At 33.7% G+C, this 20105-nt stretch overlaps 1 protein-coding gene across 1 annotated transcript in view; it reads right to left on the reverse strand.

The window, feature by feature from the left end:
- Positions 1–1775: 1775 nt before the first annotated feature.
- The window catches only part of LOC149805806 (unconventional myosin-VIIb-like), a 61099-nt gene continuing 42769 nt past the window's right edge, over positions 1776–20105 (reverse strand). The window contains exons 15-22 of the mRNA XM_089950505.1: positions 18729–18828; positions 17702–17805; positions 16402–16496; positions 15332–15514; positions 11234–11315; positions 9328–9427; positions 6151–6287; positions 1776–2597 (exon numbers count right to left, since the gene is read on the reverse strand). Coding sequence (XP_089806631.1) covers positions 2565–2597; positions 6151–6287; positions 9328–9427; positions 11234–11315; positions 15332–15514; positions 16402–16496; positions 17702–17805; positions 18729–18828 — 834 coding nt within the window. The 3' untranslated portion in view covers positions 1776–2564. The remainder of the gene's footprint in view (positions 2598–6150; positions 6288–9327; positions 9428–11233; positions 11316–15331; positions 15515–16401; positions 16497–17701; positions 17806–18728; positions 18829–20105) is intronic.

Here is a 20105-nt window from a genome sequence, read left to right on the forward strand (position 1 = left end):
TGCAAGATACAAGCAAAAATCCATGAAAAAACAAGTATAGAGGATTTTCACTCATGTCATACGACAATGTCTCTGGATCTATGAATGAGGATAAAAGTTAAGTCAAACCAACCAAAGGAAGTGAATGAGAGATAGAGAAACAGTTTTATGGTTGGTAGTTATGTTTATTAAAGCAGGATAATGACTTTGATCAGCTGTAAATATATTAAAATATTGTAATTGCCTCTTTTTGGTTCATTTTTTCATTTAGTGTCTATGCCACACTTATTTCCATGCGCAATAAATGAATTGCTGAGAATTCAAGAATCTAGCCATTTGTTTGTAGTGCTCTACTTTCTTCATTAAAACCATCTTTCAGTGTTTAAATCATAAGTGTGTCTTATATTGAATTAATCAATGTGAATAAAAATAGAAACTCGAATAAGAAAACATGACTTTTAATTAAATATTTATACATCTCATGTTATATATCACTGATACAGCATACACATACACACACACATAAACATACATACATACATACATACATACACACACACATACATACATACCTACAGACATACACACACATCAAAGGCTTGGCTAGCGTGGGTACATGGGAAAGCCTGCCAGTAGCTTCTCATGGGTCGGTGGTTCTTCCCTGGGTTTTTCCAGGGTTCTTCCTCCACCAATTATACTGGCCGCGATGTATAGCCTATCTTGTGCTGAAAAATGGCGTTAAACCCTAGAACAACAACATACATACATACATAGTGGTGTCCAAAATTTGTTCATTTAGTTGAATCTGAATGTCAGTTTACCTTGGTTGAAGCGTTAACCAGCATGAAATTGTACATGGAAGAAGCAGTGTTATTTCTTAGACTAGTCTCTTTTTCATTTACTCAAAATTCATGTGGGTATTAATTTTTTAGGTATCAGATTTTAAATAACAAAAACTTACATGGGAATGAAAAAAAAGTTTCTTGTTTTAATGGAATTTTTACCTCCAATCAGAGTAAATAATCTCTCTCTCTCTCTTGTGCATACAACACAGAGGCATAAGTTTGTGGCATTTATCTCTTCCAATGAATACTTTATTCAGAATTCAGTGGTAAATCTAACATATCAGTATGTGTTCATTTACAACCATTGTAGGTAGCTTGGAATAGCAGCATACATACATGTACTTCTTTTTCATGTAACTTGGTGTAATATACCAGCCTGTGGACATCGATATGCATTGTATGTTACTTAGTGTGACATACCAGCCAGTATACATATGCATCCTTTTGTATTTAACTTGGTGTGACATACCAACATTATAGATGTACACTTTTTTGTATCAAACTTGGTGTGACATACCAGCATGTATACATATACACCCTTTGTATGTAACTTGGTGTGATATACCAGCATACATGTATATACATATACACCCTTTGTATGTAATTTGGTGTGACATACCAACATGCATACATACACACACCTTGTATGTAACTTGGTGTGACATACCAGCATGTATGTAAATTGGTTGAAATACAAGAATATACATATACATATATCCACCCTTTGAAACAGAGGTCAGAGGTCACTTAAACAGCATGCTAAATGCAAATGTATGGCATTTGATTCAGATTATTTGTTGCATAACAAAAATTAAAAAAACATTGTACAGTACTGATGTAACTAACTATAAAGAATGTATCTGCTAGTTGTATTACAGCCAATATAAATGAAATTGGAAGTTGATAAACATTGGAAAGAGTTGTACAAACACACACACACAAACATACTCACAAAAGTTGATCTTTTATATCTTCTTTTTGGTAAAAACAAACTATTTAGATTACTTTTAATCAGACATAAAGATGAAAAACAAAATTGGTCCTTTACATTGTGTGATGTAGGAAAATCTTTTATTTTTTACAAGAATTTAAAGGGGGGGGGGTACTCAGAAATTGTGGTATGCTTTTTGTAACCTTAATGCAAACAATTGCAGATAGAACTATAAAAAGGAAATGATAGTGCAAACACTAATAGAAGGAATTAATGAGTTAAGGAATTCAGATGTGAGTTTATATAAGCGTCAAAATATACTCTGGATGCAAAGAAAAGAAAAATTACATAGCTACCATTATACAACAGAATACACAAATATTTTATTATATTAAAGGAGGAAAATACAATAATCAACACAAATGCATTTGTATTAAATACAATAAAGTGTAGATAAGTTTGAGGAACAAACCATACTCACTGCATTCACAAAACGTTCTTTCAGACAGAAGTCTGACATTCCTTGGATGAATAATAAATAGATGCTTTGTTTAATCTCATGAAAGTTATATTTATATAAATGAATTTACATATTTACAACTTGTGTAAGTAAATGTCAGAAACCAATTTATTATTCCTTGAATCGATGATGTTCGTCAGTTGTGCAAATTTATTTTAACATGATCAGAGTGATCCCAGCATTATTCTCTTTATTCTGAAAGGAATTGGGTCACATCCAGTAACTTTCCAAGAAACAGAGTCAAATACAATAAACCAGCAATATTTGTAATTTCCTTTACTGCCATTTATCAAATGTCAATCCCCAAAGTCTCTGGTTCACTCTGAAAAAGTAATAAAAACATGTATTTGTAAATTTATAAGTTCTGAACTGATTAAAAATATGAATGTTCAGCAGATCATTGTATATTTCCACAAGCAGTCAAAACCTTGGAGTAAAATGTTTCTTTGATAATGCCTTATCATAATACCTTAGGTGTATGACCACTATCTTGCAAATCCAGCCCTCCTAGCTAAAAAATGTAGCTATAAAAATAGTTAAAATTTGTCTGTTCCCTTATGTGCGAATCAGGCAAGAGTAACCTCCCCTTGGATAACGGGATAGGTGCCAATCCCATCTAAACTTTACTTACTAATAGAGCAGAATGCATGCTCTGCCAGGAGTGGAGAACTTTGGAATGTGTATTCGTATTAAGATAGGTAAGTATTATGAAAGAAACCTATTTTACTCATACAAACACATAAATATGAAAAGGCCCATCTCCAGTCCTCTAGGGTATATGAGGAAGATAAAGTTTTTGAGATATAACTAGACTGGAGTAGTGACTACATATGACTTGACATGGCTGACTGAGAAAAAATGTTTCCTATTGCAGATTAAGTGGAAGTCGTACAGTTTATGAATGAGAAGCTGCTTAAGTCACACCAGGTCAAACTGAGTCATCTGGGATGAAAGATCTTGGAGGTAAAGCTAGAGAAAGTTATCTCTGACATCCATCCCACTGTTTGCATAATATCAGGAAATGGTTGTGCTAGATGTAATGATGGTGGGGACTGCCCTAACCTCATGAGATAAAATGTTCAATCATTTGATCATGTGTTAATTCTCTGTATAAAGAAAGAATAACCCATCTTACCTAGGACAATACAGCCTCAACTGAGCAGTTAATCTTTTCCTCTTTCAACGGTACTAATAGTTGAGGTCTCCCTCTTTGCACTGGCTATGTTCATTTTATTTACCACTTCAAAATTGGGGCCCCAAGTGGCAGAGTGGTCTAAAGCCCTCACCATTATGGATCACTGCCATCTCACCTCTGTCTGTGTGGGTTCGAGCCTCAAGCTCAGCCAATGTTGGTAGGTGAGAAAGCTTGTCAATAGCTTCTCGTGGGTCAGTGGTTCTTTCCAGGGTTTTCCCGGGTTCTTCCTCCACCATTTATACTGGCCGCCATGTATAGGCTGTCTTGTGCTGAAAAATGGTGTTAAATCCTATAACAACAACAACAACCACTTCAAAATCTGTCACCAAATCCTGTTGATGGCCCAGTGTTCAAGGAAACAACCTGGAAAAAGTATTCACACAAACGACTGAATGCTGATGAGTAGGATCCTGTTCCTGGCAACAAAAGTGGGGGACTATCACAGGTGAAACAGAACTATCCTGACAGAACTATACATAGTATGGGTTAACCAATAAGACATGTAATTTACTGATCCTGCTGGCTAGAGCTAGGATGACAAGGAAGCAGGTCTTGTACTGGAGATGAACCAATGATGCTCTAGACAGAGATTCAAATTTATGTTTTAAGTGAGAGAATGTGTCCTTGCTTATACCCTATGAGAAAATCCTCCACTTTCCATCAAATGCTTTCAAAGTGGTGGGCCTCCTCATCCAAGTGATTCTCTCCCATACTTGTTCCAAGAACTATTTGCCCCTGAGGGCTTGTTTGATAAGCAGATTCAATAGATATAGGTTAGAATGAAACACCTGTTGTTGAGGTTGCTTGAGCATGTGAGGAATAGACATGATTTCCTTGGAATACTCATTGCTCAATTTAACAAGTTGTTTATTCATGATTTCTTTCCCTTACCTGAGGGGACCGCTCTAGTGGTTAGAGCATCCACCTCAGATGTGGGAGGTTGTGGCTTGGAGCTCAGCATTAAGAGATTAGTGTTAGGACTGGTTGGCCTGGTGTCAGGATAATGTGACTGGGTAGGACATCATGCTACATGTCTGCAGCATGATGCCCCAGTGCTAGACATCACTATAAACTGTCACACTGCAGACATCGTAGCAATATGACTGAAAATATGTTAAAGCTAAGTTAAAAGTTAAAATCACACACACACACTTATCTGAGGGGAGCAATCAGGAAAAGAGCTTTCCAATTCCTTCACTTTCTGCAAGACTTTTGGATGAAAGGTGTTGGAGGATAAGAGATCTCCATACACTTCTGATCTCTGAAAAGTGTCTACTGCCCCGGATTTTCGAGTCAGAACTAGAGGAACAAAGGAAGGGAACATGCATTCCACCTTGTCGAGAAATAGATCCTAAAGTGGTCACAGGAGCAAAGAACATGGTCTGGATACTTAAAAGTTTAATATTTAGCCTTTTGCCAATAAAGTTGGAATGGGATTTTGCATTTTGCTTACTGATTCAGATGCTCATATGTGCATTTAGGCCTTCGTCTGCTTGTTCATAATGCTATTTATATCTTTGAACTGGCTTTACCTAAACTCAGAATTTGGTATGTGAATGAATGTCAGAAAGTCTAACTCATCCATACCGTAACCATGTCACTATTACCTAATTTTCATCCTTGAGTGACATTTTTATTTTTGGCCATTTGTTCATTACACCTGCAATATCTTAGACCCTATTTTACCAGTATGTTGATGCATCTCAGACAGATTAACTCTGACATTCTAAAAGTAGGTCACGGTAATGCAATTTTTATTCATTTGTTGTGCCCTAAATATGTTAGACACCATTTCATCTTCACTCAAGAAAACTGGCATATGGATGTAACTCAAGGTAATGAAGTAATACCAAAGCTAGATAACAGTGGCCTGAAATTCTCACACTTGAGTGAATATTTTGAACTATTCATTTTGTCATGTCCTTAGTATCATGTACTCTTTTTAACCTTCTACAGCACAAGTCACATGGGACATTTATGCACATTTATTCTTTTAAATTAAATATAAATTGTTTGTTTACAATTTAACAGTAATTTTCTTTAACCAAAGTCTATTCAATCCTGATTACTGAATGCTCTGCACCTTAACTGTCTCTATGAAACTTCCAGATGAAAATTATCTATTGCTATGGACTTTTACAATGGTGGCCATATACTAAACTTGGGTCAAAATATATTATGAAGAAATTAATGCAAGCATGGCCTTTAAAATCTTCTGAAAATATATTTAAAAACTGCTTTCAGCGATTCTGTTCTTAAGACTGGTATTTACATATTGATGTTTGAAGTTTCAAAACACAAGTTGGAACATTTTCACCATGACATGAAAACAAACAATAACTTGGCAGAAATTTGGCAGTGATAACAAATGATATCTTGAATAACTTGTAGAAATAATAACATGTGGGGAGGGAAGGGTTTAAATGTAAGTCTGAATATATTTTCAGCTATGCTAAATGTCACCCCACTTCTAAAAGGATGTGTTTTTGAGTAAACCCCTTTTTTTATTCAAAATGTGCTAGACACATCTTTTCCAATAATGTAGGCTTGGATAGCTAGTTATAAAATGTTCTTTTATAAACCTTTTGAGTGAAGATTGCTAAAATGATTTTTAAATGCTAAAATATGATGATTTAATTACAGGATGGATCTGAGTAAACATAACTAGATGATAATTTACCTGTAGTTCCATAAAGACATGTGGTATATGGAGAGTTGTATCCCTTTGCTGCACTACAAGGTAACCTCGTCTCGGAGATGGCCCAATAACATTGACTTGTTCTCCTTTAGACAGCTTTCTTCCATCAGCAGGATTTGCTGAAGAGTTTTTAAAAAAATTGCCAGCACAAGGTTGAAAAGCAGATGTGCAAAAACAACTTGGCATTTGCTAGCATTTGCTAATTGAGAAATGTATTAAGTATATACATGTAATTAGAGGATTTGAGAATTCTTCAGTAAACAACCAGAAGTGAAGCATGGTTAAATTCATTAAACATTTGTGATCTGAATACTTAAACAGTTTTTGAAAGAAAAAAAACAAGCCAGTTGACTGAAAAATATATGAGAAAAAAAATCCTTCTATATGTGAGCAGCTATGGTACATCATGCTAAAGAATTCCACATTCAATGGTACATCAGGCAAAAGAATTCCACATTCAATGGTACATCAGGCAAAAGAATTCCACATTCAATGGTACATCAGGCAAAAGAATTCCACATTCAGTGGTACATCATGCAAAAGAATTCCACATTCAATGGTACATCAGGCAAAAGAATTCCACATTCAATAGTACATCATGCAAAAGAATTCCACATTCAATGGTACATCATGCTAAAGAATTCTGCATTCAGTGGTACATCATGCTAAAGAATTCAACATTCAGTGGTACATCATGCTAAATTCAACATTCAATGGTACATCAGGCAAAAGAATTCAAGATTCAATGGTACATCATGCTAAAGAACTCCACATTCAATGGTACATCAGGCAAAAGAATTCCACATTCAATGGTACATCATGCTAAAGAATTCAACATTCAATGGTACATCAGGCAAAAGAATTCCACATTCAGTGGTACATCATGCTAAAGTATTCAATATTCAATGGTACATCATGCTAAAGAATTCAATATTCAACGGTAACATCATGCAAAAAGAATTCAAGATTCAATGGTACATCATGCAAAAGAATTCCACATTCAATGGTACATCAGGCAAAAGAATTCAAGATTCAATGGTACATCATGCTAAAGAATTCAACATTCAGTGGTACATCAGGCTAAAGAATTTGACATTCAATGGTACATCATGCTAAAGAATTCCACATTCAGTGGTACATCAGGATAAGAATTCAACAATCAGTGGTACATCATGCTAAAGAATTCTGCATTCAGTGGTACATCATGCTAAAGAATTCAACATTCCATGGTACATCATGCTAAATTCAACATTCAATGGTACATCAGGCAAAAGAATTCCACATTCAATGGTACATCATGCTAAAGAATTCCACATTCAATGGTACATCAGGCAAAAGAATTCCACATTCAGTGGTACATCATGCTAAAGTATTCAATATTCAATGGTACATCATGCTAAAGAATTCAATATTCAACGGTACATCATGCAAAAAGAATTCAAGATTCAATGGTACATCATGCAAAAGAATTCCACATTCAATGGTACATCAGGCAAAAGAATTCAAGATTCAATGGTACATCATGCTAAAGAATTCAACATTCAGTGGTACATCAGGCTAAAGAATTTGACATTCAGTGGTACATCATGCTAAAGAATTCCACATTCAGTGGTACATCAGGATAAGAATTCAACAATCAGTGGTACATCATGCTAAAGAATTCTGCATTCAGTGGTACATCATGCTAAAGAATTCAACATTCCATGGTACATCATGCTAAATTCAACATTCAATGGTACATCAGGCAAAAGAATTCAAGATTCAATGGTACATCATGCTAAAGAACTCCACATTCAATGGTACATCAGGCAAAAGAATTCCACATTCAGTGGTACATCATGCTAAAGAATTCAACATTCAATGGTACATCAGGCAAAAGAATTCCACATTCAATGGTACATCAGGCAAAAGAATTCCACATTCAGTGGTACATCATGCTAAAGTATTCAATATTCAATGGTACATCATGCTAAAGAATTCAATATTCAACAGTACATCATGCAAAAGAATTCAAGATTCAATGGTACATCATGCAAACGAATTCCACATTCAATGGTACATCAGGCAAAAGAATTCAAGATTCAGTGGTACATCATGCTAAAGAATTCCACATTCAGTGGTACATCAGGCTAAAGAATTCAACAATCAGTGGTACATCATGCTAAAGAATTCTGCATTCAGTGGTACATCATGCTAAAGAATTCAACATTCCATGGTACATCATGCTAAATTCAACATTCAATGGTACATCAGGCAAAAGAATTCAAGATTCAATGGTACATCATGCTAAAGAATTCCAAATTCAATGGTACATCAGGCAAAAGAATTCCACATTCAATGGTACATCATGCAAAAGAATTCAACATTTAATGGTACATCATGCTAAAGAATTCAACATTTAATGGTACATCAGGCAAAAGAATTCCACATTCAATGGTACATCAGGCAAAAGAATTCAACATTCAATGGTACATCATGCTAAAGAATTCAACATTCAATGGTACATCATGCTAAAGAGTTCAATATTCAATGGTACATCAGGCAAAAGAATTCCACATTCAATGGTACATCAGGCAAAAGAATTCAACATTCAGTGGTACATCAGGCAAAAGAATTCCACATTCAATGGTACATCAGGCAAAAGAATTCAACATTCAGTGGTACATCAGGCAAAAGAATTCCACATTCAATGGTACATCAGGCAAAAGAATTCAACATTCAATGGTACATCATTTTAAGAATTCGATATTCAATGGTACATCAGGCAAAAGAATTCCACATTCAAGTTACATCAGGCAAAAGAATTCAACATTCAGTGGTACATCAGGCAAAAGAATTCAATATTCATTGGTACATCAGGCAAAAGAATTCCACATTCAATGGTACATCATGCTAAAGAATTCAACAATCAATGGTACATCATGCTAAAGAATTCAATATTCAGTGGTACATCAGGTTGAAGAATTTGAGATAGATTCAATGGTACATGAAGCTAAAGGTTTCAAGAGTCAACAGCTAATAGATTACATTCAGCTGAGTATTATTTGCCTCTGAAGCTGATTGGATAAAAGAACTCCTTACACATTACATATACATGTAATAATAGCATCTGCAAATATTATATATCATCTCCAATAAAAATAGGAGTTGTCAACCTACCTGGATAATCTTTTTTCATTATTCTCACTTGTGGATACTTTAACTTCATCATGTCAGAGATAGTATAACTTCGAATAGGTGGCAGTCTTGGTGGCTTCCCCTGAAAATTATATAAAATTACTGTTTCTACTCAGTGTATGTTAGATTTCCATTAGGAGCAATCCTGACCAGTTTCATAAATTTCACACTCATCCGAAGAAAAGAGTTTTCCCACAGTGAAAATCAGGCAGGAATTTAAAGGAAAGGAAAAATAAAGCAAGCCAGACTAAAAGCAGCAAACATGTCTGATCATACAAATACTAAGTGGAACTAGGAGTACACACTCTTTACAATTAGAGTCCCTTCAAGTGACGGCTGTTCTATGTGCTGGTTAAGAAGAATATCCAACAATTCAGGATAAGACCATTGCATCCTTTTAACAGCAGGGTGCTGAAGCCATCTTTGATGTTATTGAGTGATAACAAGATTGTCAAATTAGCTGCTGTGGCAAACATACTGGATGTCAACTTGGCACAGTTTTTATTTAGGAGCAACAAGGCATCATAATAAATCTTCTGGTAGAAACTCCATTTTGATATGACCTTCTTTTTAAAGCAGCAATGAAAACAAGATTTTCAAGATGGATATCATGGTGGCCATATTTGATAACAGATTGCAACCATTTCTGTTCAGTACCAGGTAGATATCAAAGAAAGTTTTTGGTAAAAGCACAATGCCAATATGATCAACCATCAAGAAAAAGTAGTAAATAACAAGATTTTCAAGTTGGGTCATTGCAACAATCATATTAGAAGTCAGATTGGCACCATTTTCATTTGCAACCAACTAGTCATTATAGAAATCTTTCTGTGAAAACCCCATCCTGATATGACCATTCAAGAGAAATAGTTATAACAAGATTTTTAAGATGGCAACAGTGGCAGGCATATTGAATGTCTGAATTACACCAATTAGACATCATAAAGAGTTGCTTAGTAGTAACCTCACGTTGATATAATCATACATTCATTAGGGGTAGTGAAAAAAAAATTTTCAAGATGGTCACTGTTTTGGTCACACTGGACATCAGATTGACATGAGTTTTAATTTAGACCTACGATATATACATCATAAGAAGTCTTTTGGTGACAACTCCATGACATTATTACTTTTCAAACAAAATAATTAGCAGCAATACAATTTTCAAGATGGCCACTAAGACAGCCATATCAGACATGTCAGATTGGCAAAATTTAATTTGAGACCAATTAGACATAATAAGAAGTCTTTTGGTGAAAACCCCATGGCAATATTACTTTTCATTCAGAGAGGATTAGCAATAACAAGATTTTCAAGATGGCCACTATAGCAGCAATATTGGGTATCAGATTGGTACAGTTTTCTTGTAGGATCAACTACACATCACAAAAAGTATTTTTGTGAAAACCCTATGTTGATATGACTATCCACTCAGAAAATATAACAAAAAGATGATTTTCAAAAATGACTATGGTGATGGCAATATTGGACATCAAAATTGGCACCATTTTGAGATAGGAACAACTAGACATCATAAGAAGTCATTTAGTGAGTAATGATAACAAGATTTTCAAGATAGCCGCTGCGGAGGCCAAAGTGGATGTCTGAGTGGCACAATATTCATGTATGATCAACATGGGATGAATGTGTTTGAAAAAATCATGGCTGTCCTCCAAGTAGTTTAGGCGGAGTAGCAGTAACACACTCATGCTAATGGAGGGATGGACAATGGACAGCATACTACCCTATAAAGCTCTATGACCAGTGAGAAAAATTATGACAACTTAGCTGAGTATTTATGCACCATTCAAAGCAAAGAAATGAGCTTAAATAACAATCTGTAAGGTAGCGGAACTTCTTAAATTTGTGTACACCAAACCATACATACCAGATCAATCTTGTACAGCTGAGATGCCTTTTGAAGAAGATGGTAGTTTTCTATATTTTCTCTCTCATTATTTGGAGTGGATCTAGTAAAGAAAAAAATCTGTGTGACACCAGCACAGAATCAGACTTTTCAAAGTCATTAATAAACCATACAAATTTGATTTAATGCACATGAAATTAAACAAGAATATTCTGGAAAAGAGTGACAAACAAAATGCTGGAGACTTATAATGTGTTTCAAAGTCGCATCTTTTTTTCAGCCACTTAATGCTTTCCAGGCATTTTGTGATGGTGGCTCAATAAAAAGACTCTGTTGCTAATAACCCAGCCTTGCTTGACAGAAACACAAGGTTAACTGAAAGAGTGTGCATGTGTTCATTGCATCATGTGAACGAGACACTATGCACAACATCTGATTATCTTCCATTGATTCTGATAATGGCAGAATGGCTGGCAAATGACAGAAAAATCAAATTGTTCTTCCAATAATCTCATAGCATCAAAAAAATTGTTCAAAAGGTAAATTTTCCATCATATTTAATTTTAAGCAAAATCTCTCAAATTCAAGGACTTTTAATGACCAGGGTAAAAAAATCTATGACTTTTGAGGCCATGAAATGAGGTGTTCATTTCTCTGTGACTTCAGTGACTGTACCAACCATGTATTGTATTGCTTAGTAACTAAGGTTAAAAAAATGTATCAATATGCCACTTAAAATTTGGTTAATTGCAATGATTCCAGTTTGTACTAAAATGGACTCTTCATCCGTAATTCACTATATATTTTTTTCCTGGGGTTCCATTGTTTCATCATACATGCCATCACCTCTACATGTCAGAATATTTTAATGACTTAGTATGCATGTTATGTATAATTTTAATAGATAGTGAATGGACAGATAAAAGTCTTCTATACATTCTCTCTTTCTCTCTTCATTTCCATGAGCCAAATCATTTAATTTTCATAAATACTGAGCCATGATCAACAAGAATCATGGGTGAAAGCACAGTGGTTTTATATAAACATCAAAACCTGTAACCATAGAACCACAGAAAACTAAAACTTGTACTCAAATTTTAATAGAAATCCTCTAATGGAAGAATTGATAATCATGTATGCCAAGCTTCACTGAGGGAGCAATCATTTAGCAGAGAAGTGATTGATATGGACAGTGTAAACTAGTACATGTATTGGCATAGGATCAAGCAGAAAAGATGTCTTGTATATTGTTCAATAGATGTTTAAGAGAATATATGTCATGTATAGTGTTTGACTGAGATTTCGGTGAATAAAAACTTTGTATAGTGTTGACAGAGGTTTAATAGCATAGATATACAATACTGTATAGTGTTGATAGAAATCTACTATAGGTGTATTGCATAGTGTTAGAGATTTAGTACATAATAGATGTTTTCATTGTATGGCATCTGAAATAGAATTAGTACTATAGATGTCTTGAATATCATATGATAGAGATATGTATCCTGTGTAGTGTTTGACAGATATTTGGTAGTATAGATGTCTTGTAAAGTGTTTGATAGAGATCTGGTAGTATAGATATCTTGCATAGTGTTGATAGAAAATTAGGAGTATAGATGTCTGGTATAGTGTTGCTACATATTTAGCACTATAGATGTCTTGCATAGTGTTGCTAGATATTTAGCACTATAGATGTCTTGCATAGTGTTGCTAGATATTTAGCACTATAGATGTCTTGCATAGTTTTGCTAGATATTTAGCACTATAGATGTCTTGCATAGTGTTGCTAGATATTTAGCACTATAGATGTCTTGCATAGTGTTGCTAGATATTTAGTAGTATAAATGTCTGGTATAGTGTTAGAAAGAGATTTAGCTGTATAGATATCTTCACTGAATGGTCTCTGAAATAGACTTAGATGTCCTGTGTAGTGTTTGAATGATATTTAGTAGTATAGATGTCTTGTAAAGTGTTTGATAGAGAATTAGTAGTATAAATGTCTGGTATTATGTTGATAAATATTTAGTAGAACAGATGTCTTGTATAGTGTTGATAGAGAATTAGTAGTAGTTATATCTTGTATAGCTTTATGTAGATATTTGGTAATTTAGTATTCTTGTATAGTTTTTGAGAGCCTGTGATTTGGTAGTATAGATGTCTTGTATAGATGTCTTGTATGATGTTTGATAGAGATCTGGTAGTATGGATGCCTGGTATAGTGTTTGATAGAGATGTAATAATATAGATGTCTTGTATAGTGTTTGATAGAGATCTAATAAATAAATATAGATGTCTTGTATAGTGTAAGATAGAGATGTAAAAATATAGATGTCTTGTATAGTGTTTGATAGAAATCTAATAATATAGATGTCTTGTTTAGTATTTGATAGAGATGTAGTAATATAGATGTCTTGTATAATGTTTGATAGAGATGTAGTAATATAGATGTCTTTAATTGTGTAGTGTTTGATAGAGGTTTTGTATAGTAATCCTTCATTACCTAATATAGGTTGTATAATTAATAAATATTATAGTCTCCTAAATTTATCAAATAAAACCAGCATAAAATCACATTACAAAAATAAACCAATTCTCGCTTATAGAAGACCCAAGAATTTTCAAGATTTTCTAATTAGAACTAAACAGACAGAAAATAAAAAAGACAATTTTTGTCATCTAAATGTAACAGACACCGGTGCTCTCACTGTACAAACATAAGAGAAAGTACTTCTTTCAGCAGCGCTAATACAAAAGAGGTATTTTCTCTATGTGATAACAGTGAGTGCATATCAACTTATAAAAAATGTAACATGCAATATGTTGGACAAACACTTCAACAAGTTTCTAAGAGAATGAATAATCATCCCTTCCATATAAAAAATTATAGAGATCCTCAGTTTTCCTCTAATATCTCAACACACTTTAACACCAATAATCACTCTCTACTCGATTTTTTTTTCATGCCAGTAGATATTGTGTATGGTGACATGAATAGACTCATAACAATTTTTTTAAATATTATTTTTAATTGATATATTGTATATCCTTTATAACAATATAATTATATGTATGACTGTTTGTCTCTAATATATTTTAATATTTTACTGATTCAGGTTTCATAAGAGGCTCGTTTATCTTTTAGATCCTGTCTGATGATACATTTTTTATATTAAATTTGCCTTATTGTTCTGTGTTAGTTAGAAAGAGATATAAATCATAATCAGATTTGAATGCAAGATACATTATTGATTTTTTTAAAACAGTGTAGAAATTACACAAACTATTGGTATAAAGTAGCATCCTTATGCAACTACAATATGAATTCCTTTCAGATTCCTTCTAATTTCTTGTACCGGTACTTTAAAAATGCTCATCACTAAGCGGTAAGAATTTGAACCACAACATCACTTTTCGAACTAAACCACTTACTGATTTTTAAATGTTCAGAAAAGAAGATCAGTAGTAAATTTTGTTACAACAAAAAGAATCATGACTCTCCCACACTATATCAGTTTTTTTATTCTTTGGGATAATTTTCTAAACATTCTAATTTAAACATTAAAAATAAAAGATTTTGTGTTTTCAGCATTTTTAGATGGCTTAAACCAAGGGGTGAATCTAGTGAGTATATCATGTTTTTCAATGTTTCATTAGAATTTACAAACATGTATGTATCTGCTGAGTTTGACAAATTTCAGAGGAGATATCCTTTACTGGGTCAAATCTTAACAGAACAATAGCAGTATTTTTGGTAAAGACATTCTACATTGGGGAATATTACTACTAGCTGGTAGCAAGCACTGAATCTATAAAAATGTATGCCAGCAATGCATTTAACATGGATATTATAATTCCTAACTGGTAGCAATTACTACTTTAAATATATAAAAATTGGTACCAGTCACACAGACATTTTACATTGGGTATTATTATTTCTATTTGGTAGCAAACACTAAATCTAAAAAATTGGTATCAGTAAAGTAAATGTCCAGTGTTTTTATGCATTAAGGCCTACTACACACTACAGGGATATCATCTATATCAAACTAAGAAGCAGTTGGATTGCTACTGCTTGTGACATAAACATGCAGTGCAATTAAAACCTGTACATCTATGTACCTGAAATTTTGTCCATTAGATGGCATTGTTTTCATCCGCTTTAAGTGTTGGTCATACAGCTGCTGTTTAAGGACTGGCCATGTCTTACAACAGATGTGTCCCTTCCACCGACTCTTGATGAGGGTTGCATAGTGATGCAGTTGCTCCCACCTAAGGGCCTCCAGATGCTGGCGAGTGCTTTCACTGTAACCAAAACAACTTCACTAGAAGTTAAACACACCCATAATTGTAACTAAAGGTTAAGTCCCATGTTCACAAATTTTATACATTTGTGTGAATTTACCACACTGTATAACAGTAAAAAATAAACCATCCATATTTTACCACAGCCAAATGATATGAATCATTCAGCTTGTTTCGTAAATGTTTCATTTGAAATTAACTGTCATATAGGATCCTCTACATGTCTATGAAAATATAGATGATACAGTGTTATACATTTTTCCAACAGTGACAGAAGATACAGTGGTATACATATTTCCAATAAAAGATACAGTGGTATACATATTTCCTATGGACTATATGGTGGTATTCATAATTCCTATAGAAGATACAGTGGCATACATATTTCCTATAAAAGATACAGTGGTATACATATTTCCTATGGACTATACGGTGGTATTCATAATTCCTATAGAAGATACAGTGGCATACATATTTCCTATAAAAGATACAGTGGTATACATATTTCCTATAAAAGATACAGTGATATACATATTTCCTAATGAAGATAATACACATTTCAATAGAAGATACAGTGGTATACATATTTCCTATAGCAGATACTGTGGTATACATATTTCCCATGGAAGATACAGTGGTATAGATATTTCCTAAAGAAGATACATTGGTATACATATTTTTTATAAAAGATACAGGGTATACACATTATCTAAAAATGTTACATTATTAAACCTTTCCTGATTTATTTTTGTAAACATCAAAGTCATAATGCATAGAGAGGTGTACTTGGCCTAAAAATAGCACATATTAGACACTCTTTGTTGTGGTTACTAAAACAATCACAAATTTACAAAGACCACATCAGAGCATAATGGGATTTATCATACCTGAAGAAAATGTACTTCTTGCCCAGTGTCCACTGTGTACTGACATAGGGAAGATGACTACTGTCCATAGACTTCAAAAAACTGTCCAAAATAGCCTAAAAGACACAAAATCACATTTAAAATACTGCTGCTTGATAGCTGAAATAATGAAACTCCATCATTTTTCAAAATTTAACTGTAGATCTTACCTGACTCCATAGCAATTATTGGCCATTTTTTTAATGAAGGCATACATTTTCTAAGAACACTTTTTTTTATTGCCACCACCATTTGTATGGAGAGAGCATATATTTGTTCCAAATTTCGTATAAGGCTTTACATTAAGAAGATCTTGGTCAAATTCTATTATGACCGTTTCCAACAAGATTTAATGGAGTTATGGCCCCTGTTGACTTTGCCCTTCTATTGCATCATATTGGTGTGGGCATCCATGTTGTATTTAGACACATCTAGTTTTATATTAGAATGGCACCATTCTTATATCAACTTGTTCTTAACTAGAATGCTCCAGTTATTGATTATATATACTGTATTTTCTCCAGTCACAAGGATTCAAACTGATACTTGATACATACTAGTGTGCACTGTATCATGTCCTTTGTCGGATCCAAATACTTACACAGTTAAATTGTTTCAGCCTGAATAAAAAGTGGCAATAAACAGGATTTTTGTCCAAAAGCCAAAAGTACACATTCACAGATATTCCTGAGTGTGCTGACCATTGTTACTATAGTGATAGAACAGCAAGCATGGTACATCACACTCAGCATGTTCCACCATCTTTTTTCATATTGTCCGCTTCTACTTTAGAGACAGTGTCAATTTTAAACTCTGGAATAATTTTTGCAAACAATGTTATTCTTTAGGGCGAGAATAGACATGAGAAGATTCATGTCAAACACACCCAATGAATAAATCCTGTAGTGTCTTCAACATTGTGACAGAAGAGAAATTAAGAATTTAAGTTGGTTTTAAAAGTTGTCTCATTCTAAATTTGGGTTTGTATATGCACGTATGAGTTTATCTACTGTAAATGTGAAAATCTCTTTTAAACCATCATACTTGAATTTGGATGAAACATATGATAGAATTGATTTGCATGTATTAAAATAAAAATTTTTAAAGTGTACATGAGAAATTTTATTTGTATCAGAGGACAATTACCTCCAAGATCTAAAAAAAAAATGAACTCTTTGTCGCAATTAATCCTCAGCTGGTAATAATTAAACCAAACAAGATTTAAGATTAAATTATGATGTGGCTTTTTTTAATTTATTTTTAGGGTAGGTTACTCTCTGACCTTGCACTCTTCAACAGTGGACTCTGATTTGTATGAATCCCTGTGTTTGAGGAATAGACTGTACCTCTTCTTAAACGCCTTGTACCTCATCCAGTGTGGTAAGCCTTGTAAATGGTAAACAGATAATTAATTACAGGGTATGACACAATAACCATATGAAAAAGGAAGTATTTCATATCCCTCAAAAATGTATGAAAATATGCTCTATTCTGTATTTGAATGGAGGGTAATAAATACTGCAACATATAAGTAACCCTACTTATTAAAATAAGAAAGAAGTACAAGACTGGTGGGTGCAGAACCCGTGAATTTTCTTTATGCAAATGTTGTGTGATTTACATGAAATAAGAGTACAGCAAGAAGCTTACAAAGTTATTGACTGGTTGACATCCAGTGAAAGGAAGTGTTTACCAGGTTGAGTTCTTTTTCTAACAATCTGCAGACAAATATTTCAGATAAGATCCTACCGCTGAGGAGAAAAATAGCTCCCTATAGCCCTTTAGTACCGATACATGAATAATATCCAAATATGGCACTTGCTGAAACTGATATCAGCTATCATGTATATTTATAATATTTTTCAAAGAATATAAAAGCTGCATCCTACAATTGACTTCTGTATGTATGAAACATTATCAATCCCAGTTCAAGACAAAGTTGCTCTTAACTTTTTTTTATTTTATATTTAAAAGCAAACAGCCTTTTTGGTTGGTACTTAAATTTGTGACTGCATCAGGAGTGAATAGTTTTTTCAAAAGTGGAACATCTTTTATTGGGTTTCAAGCAATCACAATATCCATTTTCATTGCCACACAAAATCCATGTTAACTGGTATATAAAATCCATTTTAATTGGTACACCAGGTCACTGTGAACTGGTACACAAAATTAACATTAATTGCTGCACAAAATAAATTTTATATGTTGCACAAAATCCATGTTAACTGCTACACAATAAATAAAAGTAAATTCACAGAATGTAAACCAGATTATATCTCTGTCTTGTCAATAAAAAGAAAATTGCATACCTCCTGCCATGAGATGGACTGTCTCCAGAACCTGCAGTGATTTCAACTGACGAATCATGGTCTCTCTATCAAATACGAAACTTTCTCCCTGGTCATTTGTCTTCAAATTAAAATAAATTATATCGATATGAATTACGGTACAAAATAATCATAAAACATACAAGATATATGAATATAAAAATGTAATACATTCATTCATGCAGTACCCTTTCACAAATTATCTTAAAATCACATCATGCCATATTGAATAAGATGAAACTATAAAACAACAGTACTGACTGACATGTGTACCCAGCCCATGTTTAATAGTACTCTATGAAGGCAGAGTAGGAATCATTGGTCTCAGTGATATTGACTAGGGCAGAGTAGGAATCATTGGTCTCAGTGATATTGACTAGGGCAGAGTAGGAATCATTGGTCTCAGTGATATTGACTAGGGCAGAATAGGAATCATTGGTCTCAGTGATATTGACTAGGGCAGAATAGGAATCATTGGTCTCAGTGATATTGACTAGGGCAGAGTAGGAATCATTGGTCTCAGTGATATTGACTAGGGCAGAGTAGGAATCATTGGTCTCAGTGATATTGACTTTGAGAGGTATGCAACCTTGAATTATACTTCTTTTTAGACTTATTACAAACCATGACTATTCAAGATAAGACCCCAAAATGTATAGGTTTCTTTTTTATCCAAAAGTACAAATTATCTACAAAGTTTGGCTAAGAAATTTAACTTAGGATACCTTAAGTACAAGCCATTCACAAACCTTGGTTTCAGTACATCGTCTAGAACTAAGTTATCTTGCAAAAAACATTTTTCTTTTTTCAGTCACAGTGACCTTTTTTTTATTTACTCCAGAACCAGTAGGCTTATCCCTTACCTAAAGCCTAAGACTTCCACAAACTCTGGTCAAGGCATATGATCAGAAGTGAAATTTATATGCAGAAACTAATTTTTTCCCCAGTTACCTTGACCTTTGACCCCTAAATTAATAGGTTTCTGCATTACTTCAAAGTGCAATAATTCCATAATGTTTAGTTTAGATCTATGACATATAACTAAACTTACTGTGTGAAAACCATATTTTTTTCTTACAGTCACAGTGATTTTGATCTTTTTGACCAAAGATTGTGAGGCTGGTTCCTTCACTCAAGTGCAAGTGTATTCCAAATCTTTAAAATTAATGTTATTGTGCAAAAAACATTCTTATTCTTTTGGTTACAGTAACCTTGACCTTTGACCCCCTAAACTGATGGGCTTCTTCCTTACCCTAAATGCCAGCTATTTGCATACTTTTGTTTTGTGCAAGGTGTTGGTCAGTTTATTATGCAGAAATGTAGTAAGGAACAAATGGATACAGACTGAGGACTTCTTGA

The sequence above is a fragment of the Sinohyriopsis cumingii genome, chromosome 2 (assembly GCF_028554795.1).
Source record: "Sinohyriopsis cumingii isolate HCF-2022 chromosome 2, ASM2855479v2, whole genome shotgun sequence".
NCBI classification, from domain to species: Eukaryota; Metazoa; Mollusca; class Bivalvia; order Unionida; family Unionidae; genus Sinohyriopsis; species Sinohyriopsis cumingii.